General features: G+C 40.4%; 1 protein-coding gene across 1 annotated transcript in view; it reads left to right on the plus strand.

Annotated features, from left to right (window-relative positions):
- Window positions 1-22,647, plus strand: part of hpse2 (heparanase 2) — a 46,813-nt gene that overhangs the window by 12,261 nt on the left and 11,905 nt on the right. The window contains exons 4-6 of the mRNA XM_010782369.1: window positions 15,050-15,223; window positions 16,242-16,413; window positions 20,111-20,158. Of these exons, the coding sequence (XP_010780671.1) occupies window positions 15,050-15,223; window positions 16,242-16,413; window positions 20,111-20,158 (394 nt within the window). The remainder of the gene's footprint in view (window positions 1-15,049; window positions 15,224-16,241; window positions 16,414-20,110; window positions 20,159-22,647) is intronic.

The raw sequence follows: 22,647 nt of genomic DNA on the forward strand, positions 1-22,647 counted from the left end.
CTCTGAGCCCGTTCCTACCAATGGGATGGACCTGTAGCAGGAATGCTGGTACCTCTTTAGTGTGTGTATGTGTGCACATGTTAGTGGGTACATACAGTGTGTGTGTGTGTGTGTGTGTGTGTGTGTGTGTGTGTGTGTGTGTGTGTGTGTGTGTGTGTGTGTGTGTGTGTGTGTGTGTGTGTGTGAGCTCTATATGGGTCCAGATGAAGTTGTTATCCTGAGGGGAAACATGCCTCCTTCATTACCAGCGAGACACATTTTATTTCCTTAATTTGACTCTCAGGCTGTCATCCGTTATTTATGAGATCGCCCTTTGTGCGTGTGTCTGTGTGCGTGTGCATATGTGTGTGTGGCTGTTCATATATATTCATTGTGTGTAAAGTTTGTACTGGAAGTAGGGGCTTGTACGATACGATATTACTTTATTTGTCAGATCAAGTCTGAAATTTGACTTGCGTCACAGCAGCTCCATGTCCAACATCAACAAGGGGGCTAAGTAAGGGGCTAAGGAGCTGTAACCACTGTTTAGGGAGGTGATTTGACCTGGTGTTTAAGAATGTTACGCTAATGTTTCTTCTTTCAACTACTTACACTGGAATTTAACACACTCATTAGCGTCACACAAATGTTTGCAGCATTTCGCCATGCTGGTGTGTTTTTGTGTTTTCAAGGAAAGAGTCTCCTTTCCCTTGTAAGTGAGAGAATACAGTGAAGTCCTGAGCTGATGGCTCATCATCAGCAAGGAGTTCAGGTAGTCTTTTAGCGTGAATAGAATAATACAATGACCTGATATTGCATACATTTGCCTCAAAACACTTTCAGTGAGGGATATGTTCTCTCCTACGGTTTCCTAGTAAACAGATGAATTCTCTGCATGTTTAAAGCATGTATCTGCTACATCTATCTAAGCTTAACCAGCGTTCATGCTTAACATGCTTGAGATGTATACTTTGCATTCTTTCTCTTTTTTCACCATAATGTTCCTAGTTTGCGTCCAGCAGTGTAGCTTTGTTAAGCTTTCGTTCATAATTTGAGTAATTCGTTTTTTGTCAAATAGTTTGTACCTTTCTTCTCCTTTATGTCATTTCCCTGAATTTGTGAGTTTGCCTACTTAACTGAGGAAATGCCAGCCAGTCTTTAGCACTCGGGTCATTCATCTCACTCTGAAAGCCCCCTGTATATTAGTCTAAACTCCAGCAAATGGTGCTTGCATAAGAGTTAGGCATGTTTCTCTTCCTGCCACTTGTGAATCCTCTTTAATTCCTCTCCTTCTTTCCTTGACTTGGAGCATATGGCTTGTTGGATGTGTTGGACCTTGTCAGGGGCCATCTATCACTCCATGGAGTCCCGCTGAGTTTGGGATTCACAGTACGGCTCGCAGCCCTCAAACTGTGAAAACAAGAGAGAGAGAGAACATAGTTAGATTAGGAAATAGGGAGGGGGTGGAAGGAGGGAGAAATTAAATAACAGCAAGAGGCAGATGGGAAATATGAGGGCGTGAATAGAGCAAAGAAATAACTAAATAAAAGAAGAGTAACATATTTCTTCCTAAAATGAGGCCAACAAATATTTTTTATTTCTTTCCCCTGAACCAACCTTTTAACCCCCCCAGCCGGCTCTGGCAGTTCAGACCCGAGGACCCAGCCGACACCTGTGGTGTAAAACTCCTTCAAGGTTGAGCAGAGCGGTTAGTGCTCAGGGTTCAGGAGCTTCACTTGTGTTAGCGTTCCCAACAGCCCCGGAGCACAAATAATATCTTCAGAGCTCACTTAAGAAAACATCTTTAATAAAAAGGGTGTTTCCAAATTCCTTTTACAAGCCGTTTTAACATTTGCATCAAATTCGGCTTACCTCTGACACTGACAGATGGAAAACAGAAAAGTGCATGTTTCATATTTCTATGGCAGACTGCAGTTTCACTGTGTTTGGTGTATTTATATGAATAGATAAAGAACATATTCTCGTTGAATTGATATCAAATCTTAAATTAGATTTTATTATTATAAAACTTTAACATTGTACTCTATGTTTGTTTAACAAAGAAAAAACATGATAATTGAGACAGCATGTCCGTCCTTGTTAAGGGGTTCGAGAAAAAGACTAAAGCTCTACCTGCTCCAGAGGCAAGGCTCCTGGCTGTGAATGACCTCTGACCCTCACATGAAACGAGAACATGCATGTGCCTCAGAGGGATTTGGGAAGAAGCTACATCCTTATTATTCTGTGGGTGGTGTCCGGAGGGCTCGGAAAACATCCATATGCTACGACCGAAAGTAAAAAAGAATATTGATGAGCAAAAGCGGCCTTAATGGTGCCATAGTAACTCCTGTATTCTTCACTAAAGTTGCATTTAAGCTCAAAAGAAGAACAATAACATTGTTGAGATGTCTTGGACCCTGTGACCGAGACTCTGTTTGAATAAGTCAATTCAGAGGTTTGAAGTGTGTGCCAGAATCAGGGTCGCACAGAAGTTCTGCATTAACTGAATGCTGCTGCTCATAATGATTGGCTGCTTCATTCAAATGGGTCCTGATCAACATGCATTATTCAGTCTGGCCAAATTTGGCGGATTGCAAATTGAACACATAGTCACATTTTTTTTCTCAGATTCCTTTCTTGCAACATGCTTATGCAACATCATGCACAACAATAGAGGCAGCACATAGCTTACTGGTGAGAGAAGCTGCATATTTGTCTCACATATTGAACAGGGGATTCTTATTACCTTTGGGGTTTATTATAAGGTGTTTGGTTATTTAATTGTCTTTCTCAGCCACTACATCAAAGCCCTTAAGCATCTGCATAAAAATCCAGATCCTGACGTCCTGTTTCCTTTTGGAGACTTCAAACCTACAGGTGCCCAGCCACCTTCCAAAACAATGATTCAGTGCAGACTCTGTCAAGCAAACAGCCAAATAACAAACAACCCTGGTATCCAAACGACATCATCCAGAGTTCCAGGAAACAGCTGAAATGTAAAGTCTTAAAGGGGAACTGACCTCATGGCAGAAATATCTCCTTGAAATGTGTTGCTTTTCTGTTTGTTATGAAAGATACTGAACAGCTTTAATTTGTAATGGATTACAGTGCGGCTTTTTTTATTTTACACTTGTTTGTGTCGGATGAAAACATGTTGTAAACTGAAGTGATAGAAGCATGATGGGCTTGGTAGTTGTTTGTCTGTAAATCCATCACAGTATGCGAGAAACTTGGTCGGACACATATTGAAGCCAGTTTGGGCTTGGTGTTAGAGGGTAACCTACTTTTACTGAGACCAACAACAGATAGCGGTTTGGCTACATCTGAAGATCAGCCACCTCTGAAAAGTTTATTGGCTCATTAGAGGGGTAATGGAAGCCTAATGTTAGATGTGTGACCAAATTGTTTTCGTTCTCATTTGCCAAAGTTTCTCTTTGTTTGAGTTTTGTTAATTGGCTTAACCATCCAGTAATTGGTGCCTTGGGTTTTTATTTGGAGGTTTTATTAGATGTCAGTTGATGTATGGTTGCAAGATGACAGGGAAAATATGTAAACTATTTTATGGACTTTCATCACTCAGGCAGTGCAACCCTAATACCACATATTTATTTAACTCTTCATGGTAGCTGTTTACATGTCCATAAAGGGAAAAAAGGGATGGAAGAAATATATAAATACCTGGACTAGACTCAGGGCTGGGTCTCATGCACTGAGGCACTTTACCCATTATAGCTAGTTGCCCTCCAAGCCCCTTTACTCTGAAGCTCTGATGTGCGGGACGCAGCGGCATGTTATTGAAGGTATTTTATGAGTCCATAAGTGTGTAATGAAATTTCCCTCGGTCAGAAGAGTGAAGCACGGAAAGGAAAAGTGGAATTGAATTTTCAGTGGTATTTTCCTTAGACCTGCATTCCCTTAGGGAACGTACAGGACTGCTCTCAATGCCCCAGGCAAGAGGAGGCCAAGTGAAACCTTTCCCTGAGGTTTTGAACCATTACTTTGAATGGCAGCAGCCGACACCTCTAAGCAGGAGCAGATGTTTGGCCTGGTCCTTTTCCCTGGCAGAGTAGCAAACCCTGCGTTGGGTGCAGCCAGCATGCCCTACTCGCTATGCTAATAGCCTGGCTCTACATCACTTGTTCTCTCCTTGGTGAACTCCACTGCCTCTAAACCCTTCACTGTAGGTCCAGAACAGACACGGGGGCAGAGCCAAGCCGAGCAGAACTCTGCACATTCACACCAACATAACCATCTCAACACTAAAGGGATGCTGCAGGTGATTCATTTGTAATGTTGGACATAAAATAGAGTCATCACAATTGCCTTACCTTTTTCCTAACCCTATTGTGAGCTACCGTTGTGTACTGGGGTTTAAAAAAGAGATGTTTTGCAGCAGGCAAATAATCACACGCTGGCAATTAGTTTTAATTGCCATTCATCGCCCTTACATACGTATTTTATTTTGTATTGCATTTAAGTTATAATTTGGAAAATAAGATTGAATTAAGAATGAAATTAATACTATATGGTTATAGCATACGTTTTTAGACTTACCGTTTGTCAAGAGTGAGCTAAGTAGCCTTCTCCCCACACATTTATTCAAACAAATTATTTAACCTCACAGAAAGCGTCATTGATAGACAAATGTTGAATAATCCATGCATTCAGTTGATTCATATTTTTTGTTTATTTATTGTGCACAAATAGAATACAGCTGTCTCCTGTGTTTAACAGCGTTCAACAGTAGACAAGATATTACAGGACACTCTGCCTTTTCATCTTCAAAAACCTCAGCTAAGGTTCTTATCCTCCCAACATGAAACATTTTTTAAATCCTCCAGATGTAACATAACATCTTACTCTCACCAGATGTGAACCCGTTTCTCTGTACTGATTTAGAACCCTTTAAACGGTATCTTATTATTCAAACTGGCTACTTCATACATTTTCATACGTGTTCTCCTTTTATAAACTTGTTGAATGTTGCTTCTAGTGTGAGGACGTTGGTTCAGATAGCTTATTGCTGTGCTCCATGTTCAGCATATGGAAGTGATATGTTGTATCGTATCACCCTCATGACATGTTTGAAATATGTAAATGTGACAGTACCTTACCTCCCTCGGTGCTGATTGATCATAATCATAACATTAATCATGGACTTTCTTGTGTCATGAACTATTTCTTAAGCTAATCTATGGCAGAGACTATGATCAAATAGGTGTCGTCTCACATACAAGCACTATATACGTGTTATTGGTGAGACATTTCAATAACTACAGTGTTCTTTACTTCTAAATGTTTTTTATAATACAAGATACAAAATTATCTAAATTGTGAAAATCAAATTAATGAAACAAAAGCCGCTTAAAGTGTTTATTTAAATGTTTGATCTTGAAGAAACAATTTGACAGATCAGTGCATTTTTTTGAGGGTGTAAATTAATTTGAATTTATTTGTAAAACTCTAGAAAATACTTTTTTGGGATTGCTTTCAAAGCTAGAAGTGGGGCTGTGCGATTATGGCAAAAATCATAATCACGATTTTGGTCAATAATTGATATCATGATTATTAAAAACGATTATCCATTTACTTTGAAAACATCCATTTATTGAAAAATGTGAACAGTATGTTTTTAACAGTTGATTACCCTAAACTTTAAGTATAATTCAACTGAAAAACCAATAAAAAAAATAATTAAAAAAAAGAAACAATTACATTTATAAAAAAAAATAATAATAATAATAATCGTTTTATTTCGATTACGTTGTTTTCGTAATCATTGCAAGCCAAAATCATAATCGAGATTAAAATAGCCCTATCTAGAAGCATATACTTGTTTCTTGCACTTATTGAAAAAACCACCACAGATGTTAAAGCAGAATGTCATTTAGCAAACATCCCTAAAAGATGAATTGAACAAAACAGAATATGCGACAAATCAAGATCTTAACTGCGTGCAAATGTCTGCTCACGTGTCTTAGTGTAATGGAAATCACAAATGGTGAGAAAAAATGTTTTTTAAATGTGGAAATAAGCTCAGCTTCTTATATTTAAGCTCTAAGGGCTCTACGGAGAGCCTCAGGGAAACTCTGCAGACTGATCAGGACAGCTTTGAGACTTTGGGAGATATTCGTTAATGTGAATGATTGAAAATAGTCCCATTTTCATTCTCCACAAACATCTGGCAGGGATATCCTTCACAGCGCTGGATGAACTCCAGTAATGTCATAACGACCTGCTGCTGAAACTGAAATGGGATTTTAAAAAGGCATGAGTTATGGGAAGAGGCTAACTGAGAGAGGTGCCCCCTGTAGTGTTCGTCCTGGTCGCTCTGGAGAGGGTTGATCCGATGTTTTACGCTATCTGCATTTCTGTAGCACCAAATCATTATCTTCCACAGTCATAAAGTATTAGCATCGCTTCAAATAAAGGTTCACTTTATTAAGGCCTTCCGAATGTTTTTTGATCATCCTAAAACGTTGCTTGATTAGTGGCTTTGTTAGTTTAAGCTTTTACACAAATGTATTACATGCACCTTTTTAACTCAAAAAGGACTTATACGTTTAGAAAGCTAAATATGAAAGTCGAGTCCTTTGCTTGAATGATTGGCAAATGTGTGTTAACATTTGTACATGTCTTATTAAACATGAAATGATAACATAAATGTATATAATGTCACTTTATAATGCATTCAATTGTATTATATTTAAACTACAAAATAACCGATACCTTGTGTAATCAATGTGGTCAATACTCTAGATAGTAGCATTCTTTTAACATCGTTGTATTTTTCCCAGCATCTGATATTATAAATGTATAATGACCTTTGATCATTCTGTAACTGTTTAATCTGGCTCTGCTCGTCTTTTGGCTGAGGACAGAACCTGCAGTTGAAATGAAGCATAAGTAATTTGTGTGGATATAGTTTGAGAGTGGAAGATGATTGCTGTGATTATGGTGATTATTCCTGCAGTGAAAGGGAGTCTGGGGTACCGTGTGTTTGCTTTGCTGCCCTGCTTGGGATCTGGTCTTCATAACCCTCATCCATCACACGGCCTGGGATCAAAGATACACTTATGAGCTGGGAATGTAGCAGATGTCCTCAATACCCCATAAACAAATGTTTTCTTTGACCTTGGTTTGCCAGTCTTACGATTTTTTAACATGATGAATTTCATGGTGTTAAAAAAGCCATCAGTTAGGGCTTGAGTGGGCAGAGTATTCTGGATTATTTGTTTGTTGAAATATTTGTAACATCTCGGTCGCAATCAAGGAACGAAATGCAAAATCATTTGGAATCTGTGGCTGCCGCAGGACTCTAATAAGTCCCAACAACAGCCATGTTCCTTGTTCACATCATCGTGATCATTTGGGGGGAGCGGTCTTTTAGGAATGCCTTAAACAGACGGGTGGTCAGTGTTACCACTTTCAAATAATTTCACTGGATTTAGTGAGTTATGGTAAAAAAAAATCATTATTGGGCTGGTTTTTTTGGTGGATAATTTAAAACATCTAACTTACTCTTGTTGGCTTCTCCAATGTTACATACCCCAGCTTTGAGAACTGAACATTCTTCCTGTGGATGAATAATGACTGATCTGCGCTGTGTTTGCAGCCTAAGCAGGTGTTTCGTGGGAAGGGCCGCAGCAGACATTGTTTTAAATCCAAACTCTTTGATGGTTCAGGTTGTAGTGAAGCCCTGGGCTACTCTCCCTGTTGTTTCACTCGGTCTGCCCACAGGAGTCTTGTTTCTCCGCAATTACAGAGCAATAAGAGCTCAATTACAGCATCAGCAGAGGTGTGTGAAGAGATGGCTAACTGGATAGGGGTGGAGGCCGCCCTCTTTGGAGGTGAGGTGTTTGTAATCTCTGGTAGTAAAACTGTCAGGTGTGGCTCTCGGTTCCCTATCTTTAACATCTCCTTTAACAAGCAATGTTAAAGTCCCACTCATCACATTGTATGTGTCTAAAGGTATAGTTAAAATACAGATCTGCTGAAGATATATTTTTCTAATTCTATCTGCTGGAATTCCAGACTTTTATGGCCCACATATACTTAACAAAGTTTAGTGGACTGAACCAAATCATAGAATAATGATTAGTGCAGTATTTAGATTATAAGTTTGTTGTAGTTCTTATTCTTCAACACCTTTAACAATATACTGTATGTACTTGTCTTTCAAGCTACAGTCACACAAGTTGGATTAGATTCTGTCTCTGCACTGCTGCTCGCACAGCTGACAATCAAGCATGTGCTGCCCTCGAAGAGGCTTGAATGCTCAAGGGGCGTCTTCTTTTTGATAATAAAATGACATGACGGCAACTTTGAATATCACTTTGTATGGATATCTACAACACAATGAAATATGCCTTCTTACTGACTAGCCCCAGCTCGTCATGCCTTGTAGTCCCTCGTGTCCCTCCTGAGGCGATAGTGAGTCACCATAGGGAGATTTGATAGTTACCGTATATATTGAAGTAAACCCTAAGAGGCTGAAACGACTCACTACATCGCCTCGTACTCCCTGGCAAACAAAAATAACTTTGCCACACTGAAAGCGTTTAGAAGCTCCAGGAGACTGACTATCGGCTATCAGTTTGAAATTGAGCCAGTGCAAACCCAGAACCGGGGATCTACACTGGGGTACTGCCCCGACACCAACCTGGTCAGCAGACTTTCTCTTGCTATCAATTTCACACGTTTTATTCAGCGCTCCACCACCATGCGGGGACTCCCGGCCCTGGAGGTTAAGCTAGCTGATTTTGGAATAGCTGCGGCCGCTAACAACTTTCGACAAGACAAACAAGCGGGTGGCTAGGCATTACTCATTGCTCCTTATATTTCCTTCTCCTTTGGAGGTGTTTGGTTGTGGTTTGTAGGAGGCTGCACAATGCAAACAAAGACGGGGGACATGGTGATGTTTCTCTTTCTGGGATACTTCCACACACCTTGTTTTTTTTAGAAGCCAAACACAGTGAGATCATTAGTATGTAAAAAGCGTACTTTTCTCATTAGGGAGTGATAGACAGCATCCATTGCCAAACAGATGTGAAAAACACTCACACCCTGTTCCCCTAACAAGTGGTTTGAGTTACATGGCCCAAAACCAATGAAAGGCTGTTGATGTTATTTTGTCCACTTCGCTGTCTTTGATTTGTTGTCTACGACAGTCTGTTGCCAAGGCTCTCTCTCTCTCTCTCTCTCTCTCTCTCTCTCTCTCTCTCTCTCTCTCTCTCTCTCTCCCTCTCTCTCTCTCTCTCCCTCTCTCTCTCTCTCCCTCTCTCTCTCTCTCTCTCCCTCTCTCTCTCCCTCTCTCTCTCTCCCTCTCTTTCTCTCCCTCTCTCTCTCCATCTCACACACACAGAGCGGCAGAGAGTGGATGTACTTTACATAGAGAACAGTGTATGTTAACATACCTCTCATCTTACTCACCAGCTCGCTCTGCATCTCCTCACACTGGTGCACAGAGGAGGGCCACACGCAAGTCTAGTCCCAGCAAATTCACAGATTGAGATAATCTCTCTCTCACACTCTTGTTTCCACACACGCATGTGCACAGTCTGCGCACACACACATATCGGTCCCCCTCTACTAACAGAATTGAAAGCAGGTGCCCGCCACATATCTTGCTTTCTTCCAAAAAACAAAAAAGTGGTTTGACCTGAATGGTTGCGCTGGATTGTAGCCATACTGTATATAAGAAGAGTCCATGTGGAGATGTGTGTGTGTAAACATGGATGCTTTGCAACACGCTGGTTGAGCAGCGGAGAGACACAAAGTATTGGAACCACATTTCTCCCTCTGCACAACCCTAAAAGGCAGTGTCAAGTTAACGTCAGGATAAGTCGCAGATACACCATGCTAACATAGCACACCACCGCATTTAATAGCTTTCGATACAGCGACCGTAACAGTACACCGGTCTGGCTTTATATCTGTATCGAAAGCAGTTCTTAAACTTTTGACAATCTTTAAAAAAATGGGAATTTCAAAAGTCAGACTTTAGATGACCTTGCTTTAGTCACAGTGTGCTTTCTGCAGCCACAGAGGATCTGGTTAGTGGAGGAACTCGGCCAATGAGAAACAGAAGGGAGAGAGTTACTATAAAAGACTCCATGGAGATTGAGAGATTGGAGCCATGATGAAGGAGCCGATATGAAGGTGCCACACTTGGGTTTTCCCGGGTATTTTAGCAGTTTACTCTTAGATTGTTCATGACTGCTGATGCATATTGTCTGCAATTGCATGTGTGCACATGTTGTGTGTTAAGTAAATCGGAAATTACTCTTCAAACCATCTGGTAAAAACCTTTAATACTGTCATCAGCAATTGTTCACAGCACGTGGAAAACAATCTGATAGATGGACAGTCTAAGAGTAGCCGTTTCCACCATGCTCCTTGTATGTGTGGGTGTGTGTGGTTATGTGTGTCTGTGTTTTATTGCCCATCTTAGGCTGACGTAATGTGAGTTGTTACAGCAGACATAAAAGCATTACAAGCCTCTATGCTCTCACATATGGAAACAGTGTTTTTGCCTCAGTTTCAATGCTTATTATCCACAAAAATTAAATAATGTTTTTTAATTCAAACACATTTTCTCTCATATTACAAATGTTATGGTATTTTTTCTTAGAACCTCTTCTGAAGAATGTAAACCCTAACAATGAATTGTAAGACCTCTGGAAGCTTGAGTGCAACATGTGCATCTTCAGATATGGAAAAACACATTGTATCCATAAACAGGAAAACAGCCTTCTGCCCTGTCTGCACATGTCTCTTGACTATTCGGATTTGATTAGGCTTTTAAAGCAAGCCAGCACTCAGCTTGAGTCTCAAACTTGTGTGTGTGTTTGTGTGTGTGTACCCGAACTTGAATGTTCCAGACTGACTTTGATGCGACTAAACATCCAAATCGTCATTTGCTATGGAGGTAAACTGTGTCTGGCCGCACGTCAGTATGTTATATATTGAATGAAACCAGACACACAAAACTGTTTTTTGCTCCCTATTTAATTTCCAAAGCCAAATTGATGGGGAATGTAAGAATATCAACATTTCTTAACTGAGATTTTGATGTCATGAATCTCAGTTTGAAAAGCTTTTTTCTTTTTTCTTTGTATCTGAAGACTTTCCTAAAGACCCAGAAGCAGGTCCGTCTCATAATTATAACAATGTGTAATGCAACTACTTATTCCATGAGGAAATATGATATGATGAAAGGGATTTTTGTAGCATACAAAACTATATATAAAACTGCACCAAGAGAGACTTTCAGATACAAATACACCTGTCTTCTCTTGTCAGACAGTAACTCGCTAAAGGTGCAGAACAGAGAAAAGTGTTATTTCATTGGAAACTGGGCGTCTTGTTTATGTGGGTGGTATATAAACCAGAGTACGAGAGCTTACAGGCCAACTGTACATAGACCTACGTGTAGCTCAGTGTTTGAGGGAATATGCAGAGCTGCAGAAATGAGGCATAGCACTGACTGTTTCTGCCCTGCTTCACACAACTGGCTTTTCTATCAGATAGACAGCTTGACAATATCCAGACCCCACTCTTTCCGCTACACACACACACACACACACACACACACACACACACACACACACACACACACACACACACACACACACACACACACACACACACACACACACACACACACACGCATGCTCACAAACTGTTTGCTGGGTTTGTTCTGCTTGTTTCCGACTGGACTGTTTGCAAGATAAAAGAGAAGTTTGTAGCTGAGTGAGTACAGTCTGACCTCTTAAACAGGCTTTCATTGTTTTATGCAGTGAACTTGTATTTAAAAAATATTACAACACAAGAGACATCTTTCTTGGAAAAAATCTGCAAATGAATAATGATGTTGACTTAGAGCCATGAATCAATGTCATTGGGATGATCTCCATTCCTTATGGTCTTAGTAGTTTTAACTGAAGTTAAGGCAATGTCATGTAGGCTTGATTGATCCTCTATGACTGTGTTTGTGAAACAGTAGATCATCTGTGTTGTTCCCATTTGGAAGAGTTATTTTCCAATCAAAATAAGTGCTGCTATTTCACCTTATGTTTCACCATTTGCCCCAATATTTCATTAAATCCTGCTACATTTCATTTTTCTTCATAACACAGATGTGACAGAAACAGCTCACAAACGACACACACACGACATACAGAGCAGCCTTTAGAAGAAGAATACTTTCCCTTTAAGCCCCTTGAAATGGCAGAGAAGGAACCACAGTTTCACAGGCAAATAGACTGGACAGACACACACACACACACACACACACACACACACACACACACACACACACACACACACACACACACACACACACACACAGATTCACGGTGTCTTGGAAATGACATTACTTTCATTTGACTGAGATTACAGATTTGTGGCTTCAGGGCTCGCGAGTATCTGCATAGGGGCACTTTCATGTTTGGCCTTAGTGATCTGCAGATTTCCTAACAGCAGGAGGGTGAATTTACCCAGCATCCCTTTCTCTTTGGAAGAAAACATATGATGACGCTCTCTTTCCAGGCTATAAATGAGAGCTTGGCTACGCTGGCCAGTAATACTATACTTTCTCCTCAGGCTACAAGCTGTTGTCGGTGTGTGCAACCGAAACAGAAACTGGCTAACTGAGGATTAACCACCCTTAAAAGGATAGACCGTTCCCCGGGAATTGTGCTGTTGTTTGTCCTTTTTACCCTGAATAAGAAAAGCTCTTGTCTAGCTGTAGCTTTGCTAAAGTATTTACCTGCCCCTCTGAATAATAGGGATAGCCTAAAGTGACATATTCAAATGCCCAACCCAAAGATATTTAATTTACAAATATATTATGACAGTGAGAAACAGCACATTCTGCTATTGGAGAAGTTGCAACCTGAGGATACGTTTCATTTTTATCATGTTTTTAAAAAATGTACTATAATAATTGCCTATTAGTTTTCTATAGATCAATCAACTGCTCATTTCAGCTCCATCTACTATGATCAGCCCAGTTTTTATATCCATTAATTTGTTTGATATTATTAACAGATAAATTATATATTTAACGGCCAGCATTGCAGTTTGATATTTGATTTTTATACCTTTGATCGTTATGAATTTGTCTGCTGTTGGTTAAGAAGGATCACCAGGGACTGAACACCCAGACATGTATTTATGTGTACATGTTGCTCTCAGACCTGCCAGCAGAGAAACAATGCTTTTAGCAGCTTGCGGCGTCAAATGATTCCTTTATGAATGTGTGCGGGCTGCTGGCTGTGCTAGCCTTCTGCTCAGGTCTCAGGTGAGGAAAGGCCTGGAATCACTCACCCTGACAGCCACATCTGGCGCTACTTTCTCTGTCCTGTTTCCCTCAACGTTGCTCCTGCAAACAGACACCAATCTGGTTTAACCACAAAGAAAGGAAGTTATGATAATAGCATTTAGGATAATAACTTTATTGGTGCTTATTAATGAGATGGGGAACAGAGAGTTTATTCAGGAGATACACTCCTAAAGAGCACTTTGTGTAATAAAACCATTGTAACTGCTAGCATTTCATTTTGTTTTCACCCTTTGGCCTGCCGTTGCTGGAAAACGAATGAATGCCAGGTGCAACATGCATTCTTTCTGTTCTCGCTGTTTGCTCCGTAGATTATACATAACCACTACTCTATTGGTATAAAGGCTAACAGTAAATGCTGAATATAAAAAAATACATTTGCACAAGGTGTGACTTAATAAGTATTGTTTTATGTTCCAATGTATTTTGACTCTTAAAGCCAGACGTTTGTATCTCTCACATTCAGTTATTAAATATGAGAGAACCTTATACGGTTCACATGGTCGTAACAGCTCCATATGTATCCAGAAGACCTCACATGCACCCTGTTCGGCTCCACTTTTCTCTTCATTCCAGTTAGGACAAAGCGAACAGTTGGCAAGCTCAGCCTGTGCCGAACACACCGTTGAAGGCAAATTCTAGCCAGAACCAGACCTGCACACACACTTCATCTGTTTCCTGTTGAACTTAGGAAGTAAGGGTCGGACATAGAGGTAATTTATACATTAATGGAAGGACTCCAAGAAGATAACATTTCAATTCAAGAGCCTGAGGTTCGAGGACAAGCCTGCAGTCACACATTAACATATCAACAAAGTCTTTTGGCACTTTCACTACCTGCCAGCATCTGTGTAGGGCTCCCTATCTTTACTGCACAGTGAGAATAACGTGATGTGACGGAGACAGCAGACATTAATGTGAGTGAGTGGTCAGCTGCAGAGGAACTGAATGATCCTGCGCTCACAGCTTTGAGGAGCACAGGATCATTCAGTTCACCGCAGGAGTCCATGATGGGAAAATCGTTTTTTCTGGATTCTCACTGAATGTTGCTAAAGACCAGACTCTGCTGTCATGTGCATGACATGCAGATGCAAACACAAAGTTCAATACCTGGCACACGACAAATGTTTGTAAAATAAATGCCGGCGGTGTCTTGTAATTTATCCAAAATACAGTACACATACTTTCATGAACATTACTTCTGAGAAATCGAATCTTCTTTAACTAATTGTATATGTTACGATTTACTGAGGTTGAAGAATTCAGAAGAAGTCACTTTTTTTTTCAAAAAGGGTCACAAGAGAAAGAACTTGTTTGTTTAAATGGACAAACCCAATGTTTTTCCAATAAACCTATTTTTCCATTTGTAAATTGTTTACTGTTTCTCAGCATTGAAATGTCTTTAGTGAACACATAACAGACCAAATAGCTTGTAAAATAGCATCACAAACCCACTCAAAAACACTGTGAGGGCAGTGTGTACTCAATAATGCAAACTACGTTTCATCACATGTTGATATTCTCTTTAAAGCTGCAAATATTGGTGGTTATGGTACAAAGAGCACCATAAAACAGGATCGTGACATGGTTTTAGAAGAAAAGTAGGGGGTTCCTACAACACATAGATATGTACAACAGCACGTCGATGAGTTGCACATGGTCTCCATGTGATACCAGATGCATAAAAAGAATCAAAGTTACAACTGCTTTGTGGGTTTCTCCCAGCCAGGTCTTTAGACAAACTGTACAACTTTGCCGACTGTGCTGGTCTGCACCTGATCCTGGGGCTCAACGCGCTGCAAAGAAACCCAGACAACTCCTGGAACACCTCCTCCACCCTGAGCCTCCTAAAGTACGGCGCTGGAAAGAAGTACAACATATCCTGGGAGCTTGGAAACGGTCAGTACACATACACACCACATGCTGCATACTAAATAACATGAGAAGCTGCCGTCTGAACAAACACATACACTCTATTTTGAACCCAGAAACACTGTATGACTTGCATTGTTATGTGTAATACAGCATGAAGGACTTTCACTTTTACTGTTAGATTAGTCCAAAAAAGTACTTGTTTAAAGTCCCGTGCTATGAGAAAGCAGTTACACATTTGTTTATTAAACATTTACTGGTTATACCAGCTTTGAATGACAACAAATGTAGAGAGCAAGCTGTATGTGAGAGTCGAGCAAGGGGTTCATTCAGGGATCAAAGGAAATGCAAGCTCTCATGTCATCCTGCGCTGCACACAAAGCCATGTGTTCCCATGCTGCACATCACTTCAGAATTCATTTAATTTCATCTGCAATTAAGCCCACCATAGCAACTTTTATTTTAGACTAAGCCTAAAAGTACCATTGAAAATCGGTTGACTGAACCATGTGTGACTTGGACCCCAGCAAAAGCACAGCTAAAGTAAATCACGCAGACAGTGCAGACACAGAGTTAGTTTTGAGAGGTGGAATGAAAAGTTAATCCTCTTGAATTTGCCAATAATATTTTCATTAAAGATACGGAACACAGCACAGACACAGCTTCATTCACACACAAAGCAGACATATTGAAAGATATATTTTAAAGCCCAACCTGGTCAAGACAATAACAATACGCTTGTTGTTAAAAAGGAAAGTGCCTGTATTGTATTTGTATCAATTTGGGGAAACTATCTCCCTCCGTATCTTCTTTTCCTGGTTCTGCTAGGCCACCCTGTGTGCTTGGACCATCCGTCTCACATGCAGTCCATCTGTCTCTATTTCTGCAAATTGCCCAATTACCCTTTGTTCTACTGGATGTTTGGTACTCTCTAGGAAAGCAAGATCAGACTACAACAACACAAATGTTTTCACCTTGACCTCCTCAATGTTGTTTTTGTAAAATGTATCTCTGTGGCTCAGTGTACTGCGTCTCTTCTTCCCAGAGCCCAACGCGTACCGCAGCATGGTGGGTCGAGCGGTCAACAGCACGCAGTTGGCTCAGGACCACACCAAGCTGCGGACCCTGCTGCAGTCTGTGCGCTACTACCACCGAGCTCACCTCTACGGCCCCAACGCAGGTCGACCCCGGAAGAACGCCATCCTGCTGCTGGACGGGTGAGTGTCAGCATGCAACACATTGATAGGGAATGATATGTGTCCTTGTTAGGCTATCCTGCAGGGGAACAAAGGGCTGAGGTAGTGGAATGTATGCTGCAGGGGTTTCTGACTCTTACTGAGCTTTACTGTGTTTAAAGCGCTCACACACACACACACACACACACACACACACACACACACACACACACACACACACACACACACACACACACACAGACACACACACGCATTGCAGAAGTGTTCTGTGTTTATGGATTTCCACTCTGCAGGTTTCAGCGTCTCAGCTCCAGTTATACCATGTCAACCTAAATAAAGTGTCATCTGATTGATAACGTGACGGCACAACGTCCCACCTGCTGGTTTAACCCATAAGCTCCACCAGCTTTGGTCCGACTCTAATAGATCTCCAACAGCTCTCTCTCTATTCCTGAGATGGTCATTTCATACTTTCTAGTTTTATTTGTACTGCAAAAAAGGCAGCTTTGTATTCTGCTTGTTACCTACAGGTCAGTAATACTTTACTGTTTGCCCTTTTCCTGATTCACTTCTGGATTGTACTGTACTTAATTTTGCATTTAAGGACTTATGAAAACACATATCTCTTACAATACACATTTGCAAGATAAAATCATCATCATGAGATGAAATCATAAGAGTTTGCGAGCTTTAAGTTTAATAAAAAGTCAAGCTTTTAATGTCAAAGTCATAAAATTGCCCGAAAACAGTTTAGTACAGAGAAAGAATGATGGAACTGTATAACAAATTGCACATTTTTAAATCAGACGGCCCAGTTTTGATAGGAAATAAAAGAAAGCTTGTCCCAAAATGTCATTTCTGTATGCAACACAAGCTCTGGCTCTTGTGTGATCATATGAACTCAAACTGACCCCTCTGATGAATCAGACTCTGAAAATATGTATTCTACTTTTGGATGTTTCTGCCTGTCTTAGTTTGTTAAAACACCTTTAAGACAGAAAAACTCTCTCAGTTCTATGGATAGATGACGCAGCTCTCAAACGTATTCATCACTTCCCAAAAAGTGAAGCCACTCTGCTTTGGGTCTGTTGAAATAGAAACAAAGTTGACTCAAATGGATGCTCCAGTGGCCCTGCACAACAAACAGATTGAAAATAAAACATGGACGGATACACACGGCTCTGTCACTGTCGGATGCTCCAAATAAAGCGGGACCTTATAAAGAGATGTTTTTGTTACCCTGAAAAGGAAAATTGCTCAGTACTATCAAGATTAAACTTGAATACGGAATTTGATTTTAACAAGTGGTAAGACTTTATATACAAACATTTTATAGATTGTTTATAACATGCTAGTTGTGATTAGATCAAACCTTTTATTCATGTATTTTCCAACCTTCCTCCGCTGGTGTATAAACAGATAATAATGTGAAGTCCAAATGTAATTATATATAAAATATGTCTCATGTGGAGAATTTGTCATCATGTTTGACAAATAAAGATAAAAAACACACTTTTACCTGCTCACTAACTAACTGGTAAACGGTTTATAAAGTGTTAATAGTGCTGTTCAACTCTATAAGGCATTACCACACAAGTCAATGTTACAGTTTGAATACTTGATGCAGGTGTTCAGTGGGATAATACTCAAATGGATCATAATTCAATATGAATACCCTCATAATGCACTATAGATGTGCTCTTCTTAGAGATATCGAGATATCTTTTGTTGGTGACAGAATACAAATAAACTACTGATATATATTGTATGGATTTTGAGTGGAATGGTCAGCGTTGGAGACACTCAACCGTTAGCTTGTCATGCCCGTTGGCTGAAAGAAAGCTATAATCAATGCTTATACTTCTCTGTCATCAAATATGTATTTCTCTCCAGACTAATGAGTTCATTTGAAATGACAGAGGTGCTCTCTGACCTTGACTGAAATGTTGAAAACAGTAAAACGAGAAACAGCATCTCATGAAGCAAAGTAGAGTCCATGAAATTAAACTAATGTCGGCTAAAAAGGTTTGTGTGCAGAATCATACAACAGTTTAATGTCTCTGTATATCTCAGCCTGGATCTGTCTCCAGCTCCTCTCTGCAGCCTCACACACTCTGACAGCTAGTTGGAAGACAGGGGGGAGAGAATCATTTGATATGGGTCTCCCCCCTCTAGGTACTCCAGCTACTTACATCACAGGAACCATTATGATCCGCTGTTTATCTCGCTGTGCTGACAGATCAAATTTACTCAGGAGTAAAAGGTGTGTGTGTGTGTGTGTTTGTGCACCGATGTGTGTGTGTGTGTGTGTACATGATGTGTGTGTGTGTGTGTACATGATGTGTGTGTGTGTGTGTGTGTGTGTACTGATTAATAAGGAGTGGACCTACTGGAGAAGAAAGATGCATTGAGAAGCTAAGAGGGAAAGAGTGGATGAAGAGGAGATGGATGGAGTATCTGCAGGTCACTGGTGACACGTTTAACGACAGAGTGATCCTCGTGTGTTTGACACGGTTACGAGGGGGTGGCTCTTGTGTTTGACAACCCAACTACTCTACTGCTCTCAGGAAATAAGATGAATTAGACACTGAGCTGCTCAACAGTCCAAATATCAGAGCTGGACAGACTAAACAAGCTGGAGGGGTGAAAGTTTAGAGAGACACATTAAAGCCAAGCTGTTACCCCCAAATATGGAGACATTTGGGTCAGGTAGACACACAGAGATGCAGAAGCCCAGGAGGAGGAAGGCAGACGAGTCACTGGGTGTTTCTCAATGTGGAGTAAAGCTGCTCTAGAGCCACTATTTCAAGCATACTACGCCCTTGAGTGCCGCCGAAGGACTGTTCAAATGTCCAGCATACTTGGAATTCTACCGAGGCCGGCGTACTTCGTAGCGAGAAATTTCTAGGCTGCACATGTGTAGACTCCGCAGTCTTAAAATCCCCACAATGCTTTGCGCACGGACCATTAGAGAACCGCAGTGACGCGTCCTAAAACCCGGAAGTAAGTTAGCATTTTTAGCATTTTTAGCACTTCTGTGGCGGAAAATGTAAGGCGGGGCCTCTCGTATGATGCACACCTGTACACTTGCCTGTTCCACTCTTCATTTTCCGAATGCCAGGAAGGATTCTTGCCTCGCTTCTGAAGCAAGTGACTCGAGATTGAGAAACACCCAGTGTGTATGTGTTGAGTTGTTGTTTGTGTGCAGGAGTTTGTATTTAACATAATTAAAGCAAACTGTACAGGCTGCGGAAAAAGCTCAAGAAAACACGGTGTATTTCTTGGCTTGAACAAAATGTGGTGTATACTGGGCTTCAAATGGAAATCTGTCTATGTCTGTAGGTTGACCGTCTTAATTAAGCTCTTACTTCCCCTATAGAATATTGGATTGTCTTCACTTAATCTAACCAACACTATGACATATTCCATTAGATGTACATATCAACCAAGAGTAGAGTAAAGTTATTTTACTCTTTGAAAACAGTTTGACTTACTCCACATAAAAGTAGTATCTTTTTCACATCCTGGTTTTCAAATCTGTTGTGTTAAAACCATAAACAAGGATATTGCACCCTGCCTTCCTGTCTTATATTCCCATGTGTTAGCAGATACGTTGTAGGTTCAATGTTAAAATAACTGTGAAAATGAGTTTGTTAACACCCAGTTTCTAAAAAGAGGTCCACTCATATGAAGATAACTCTGTTTTTCTGACTTTCAGGTTCATGAAGAATGCCGGCTCTGTTGTAGATGCAGTTACGTGGCAACAGTAGGTATTTTACCCTTTTTTTCTATTTTATTATTTTGTCCATAGTTTACCACCGAATCCATGCTGTCATGCAGCAACAATCAATTTAAAGCGTGTTACTGAGAGAGACTGATGCATAATGTGGAGAGAGAGAGAGAGAGAGAGAGAGAGAGAGAGAGAGAGAGAGAGAGAGATTGTGTGTTAAATTAGTAACACCTGCAATTTGTCTATTGCACATCGTGTAGGAATGCTTAGTATCAATGGTTAGCTCTTTTGTCCCATGTTTTATCAGTATGTCTTTAAACACGTGTTAGATTATAAAGACACACCCTCTGTACGCTCAGACACACCCTGTGCGACTGAGTGAATGGTCATTAAGGTGAAGGTCAGGTCTAATTAGGAGAAGTTAGAAGAAACGGAAGGAGGCAGGGCTGTCAGTAAGGCTTAGAAAAACACCACCCACACTGTTAAAATCAAACCATATGCTCTGGCTCATTCCCTCTGTCAATTAGCCCGTTTTACACTAGAGATCCAGATTCCTGTTTAACCAGCCTTCCAGACGGCAACTCTGACCTCTACAAAAAAATTCAAACGTATAAAAGTAGGGACCACTCATTAACACGTCTACAACACGGTGTTTACTCCTTTGCAGCTGGCTAGTTGTGTGTGTATCAAGCGTAGCAGGTTGGAAACGCAGCGTTCATTATAAACTTTAGAGAATCATATCGATTTTCTAGACAGGCTGTCCATGGCTTAAAGCTGAAAGCATTGATATTATGTTATTACGTTTTTTCCACAACATTTAAGTTTGACATTTGGAGCATCTTGCCTCAGTTACTGCTGCTTATGCATTTTTGGAATCACAAACAAAACATGATCTTTCTCTTTCTGTGTCTCTCCCCCCTCCCTTCCATCTTTCTGCTGTTTAATGTTATCTCAGACTTTAGATAGTGTGCCCATTGTTTCTCAAGATGTTTGCCTGGTTGTCTGGATGTACAGATTTCTATCAGTTTTTTTCTGTTGATACTTAAAGTCAAATTCACCCAAATGATGAGAAAAAACATTTGTCGCATACCTCTGGTGGTGTGTAACCATGCTGACTGTTTTGAGTTTGTTTACTCAGTATTTGAAATATATAGGTCTAAGATTTCTGCCTTCAGGCCAATACAATTGTTGTCAATATAATTTAATTTGTGGTGCTCACACCACATACTCTGGATAGACCTCGCTGTGCTCCGTGGCCCTGCTCAGAGCTGATATTTACAAGAGTGTACATCTCTAAGTCCAGGTGTTAATGCACTCAAGATGCATTGAGGACTCGTCATTGGTCCACGCTAACACACCTCAACACATATTAGATTGATATAGATTTATTGTCCACAGAAGATTAATATTGTGTGACTTTTCCTCTGGTGGTTCCATGTCGTGGTTTTCAATGAAACGTCTTGACAGCTATGGTCGTAAACTTTTTTGCTAAATTGTTTATTTTGTGTAAAATGATTGATAGATAAGTGCAAATTGTTTATACAACATTTCTGTTATTACTATCTGTAGGCCAATATGTTGCCTAGAGAATGCCCTTTTTCAAGAACCTGGTGGGTTTCAAGCAAATTCTCCTTAAAATTCCCTTGCAAATGTTGTCTTGATAAAACATCGTATGTGTAAAGAACGAAACATGCTTTGCAGCTACTGTACACAGCCACATTTCAAAGCCAAGGTTACATCGATACTCACACCTTTCTCGTTCATTGTCAGCATGAGTGGTGTGCGTGCATTGACAGCTGAGGCTAGAACAAATACATGTGAAAGGTTTGTGATCCCATCCTTTCTCATGTGAGACTCTCAGAGGCACTGTCAAATCACTGATGGCATTCCTGAGGGAAACTACACATCGCTCAGCTGGGTTCAACCTGCTGGTCCACATCAAGAAACACATCTTCTTACTTTTTTACACAATAGAGGTTAAAAGGATGAGGAGAGGAATCCATGCAGAAGATGGAAACACAACTCACCACGAAAAGACTTTTTGACATTCAAATGTGCGGCATAATAAAACAGATACATGTCGAACACACAAGGCATTTGACTCACAGAAGTCCTGAGACTGCTACTATCAGACCATTTAAAACAAGTCCTCTGTGATCATTATCTAACAAAACATTCATGTGAAAGGAACTATTCATTTTTAGTATTTCTCAGACTTCATTTAACTCTACATTTCTCAAAAAATTATTTAACATGTATGAATTTTCGCTTGTTTGGTATTGATATTCTTTGCTTTAACCCGTCCCTGTCTGGCATTTGATCACATCCACTTCTTCTGTAGTCTATGCTATCATTTGAAATAGAGTGCTGATTGTTTTATTAGTGAGCTGTCTTTAGTGCAGTCCTGGCACAGTGAGAGCTAGAACCTAATGGATCTTGTATGAAAACATTCAGACCCCGTGTTGTTCTTTTCTGCATTTTAGTCTGGCAGCTTAAGAGTCATGCCATATATTGGATGAACAAGG

This window comes from Notothenia coriiceps, unplaced genomic scaffold (genome assembly GCF_000735185.1).
Source record: "Notothenia coriiceps isolate Sejong01 unplaced genomic scaffold, NC01 NC01_scaffold00024667, whole genome shotgun sequence".
Taxonomy (NCBI): domain Eukaryota; kingdom Metazoa; phylum Chordata; class Actinopteri; order Perciformes; family Nototheniidae; genus Notothenia; species Notothenia coriiceps.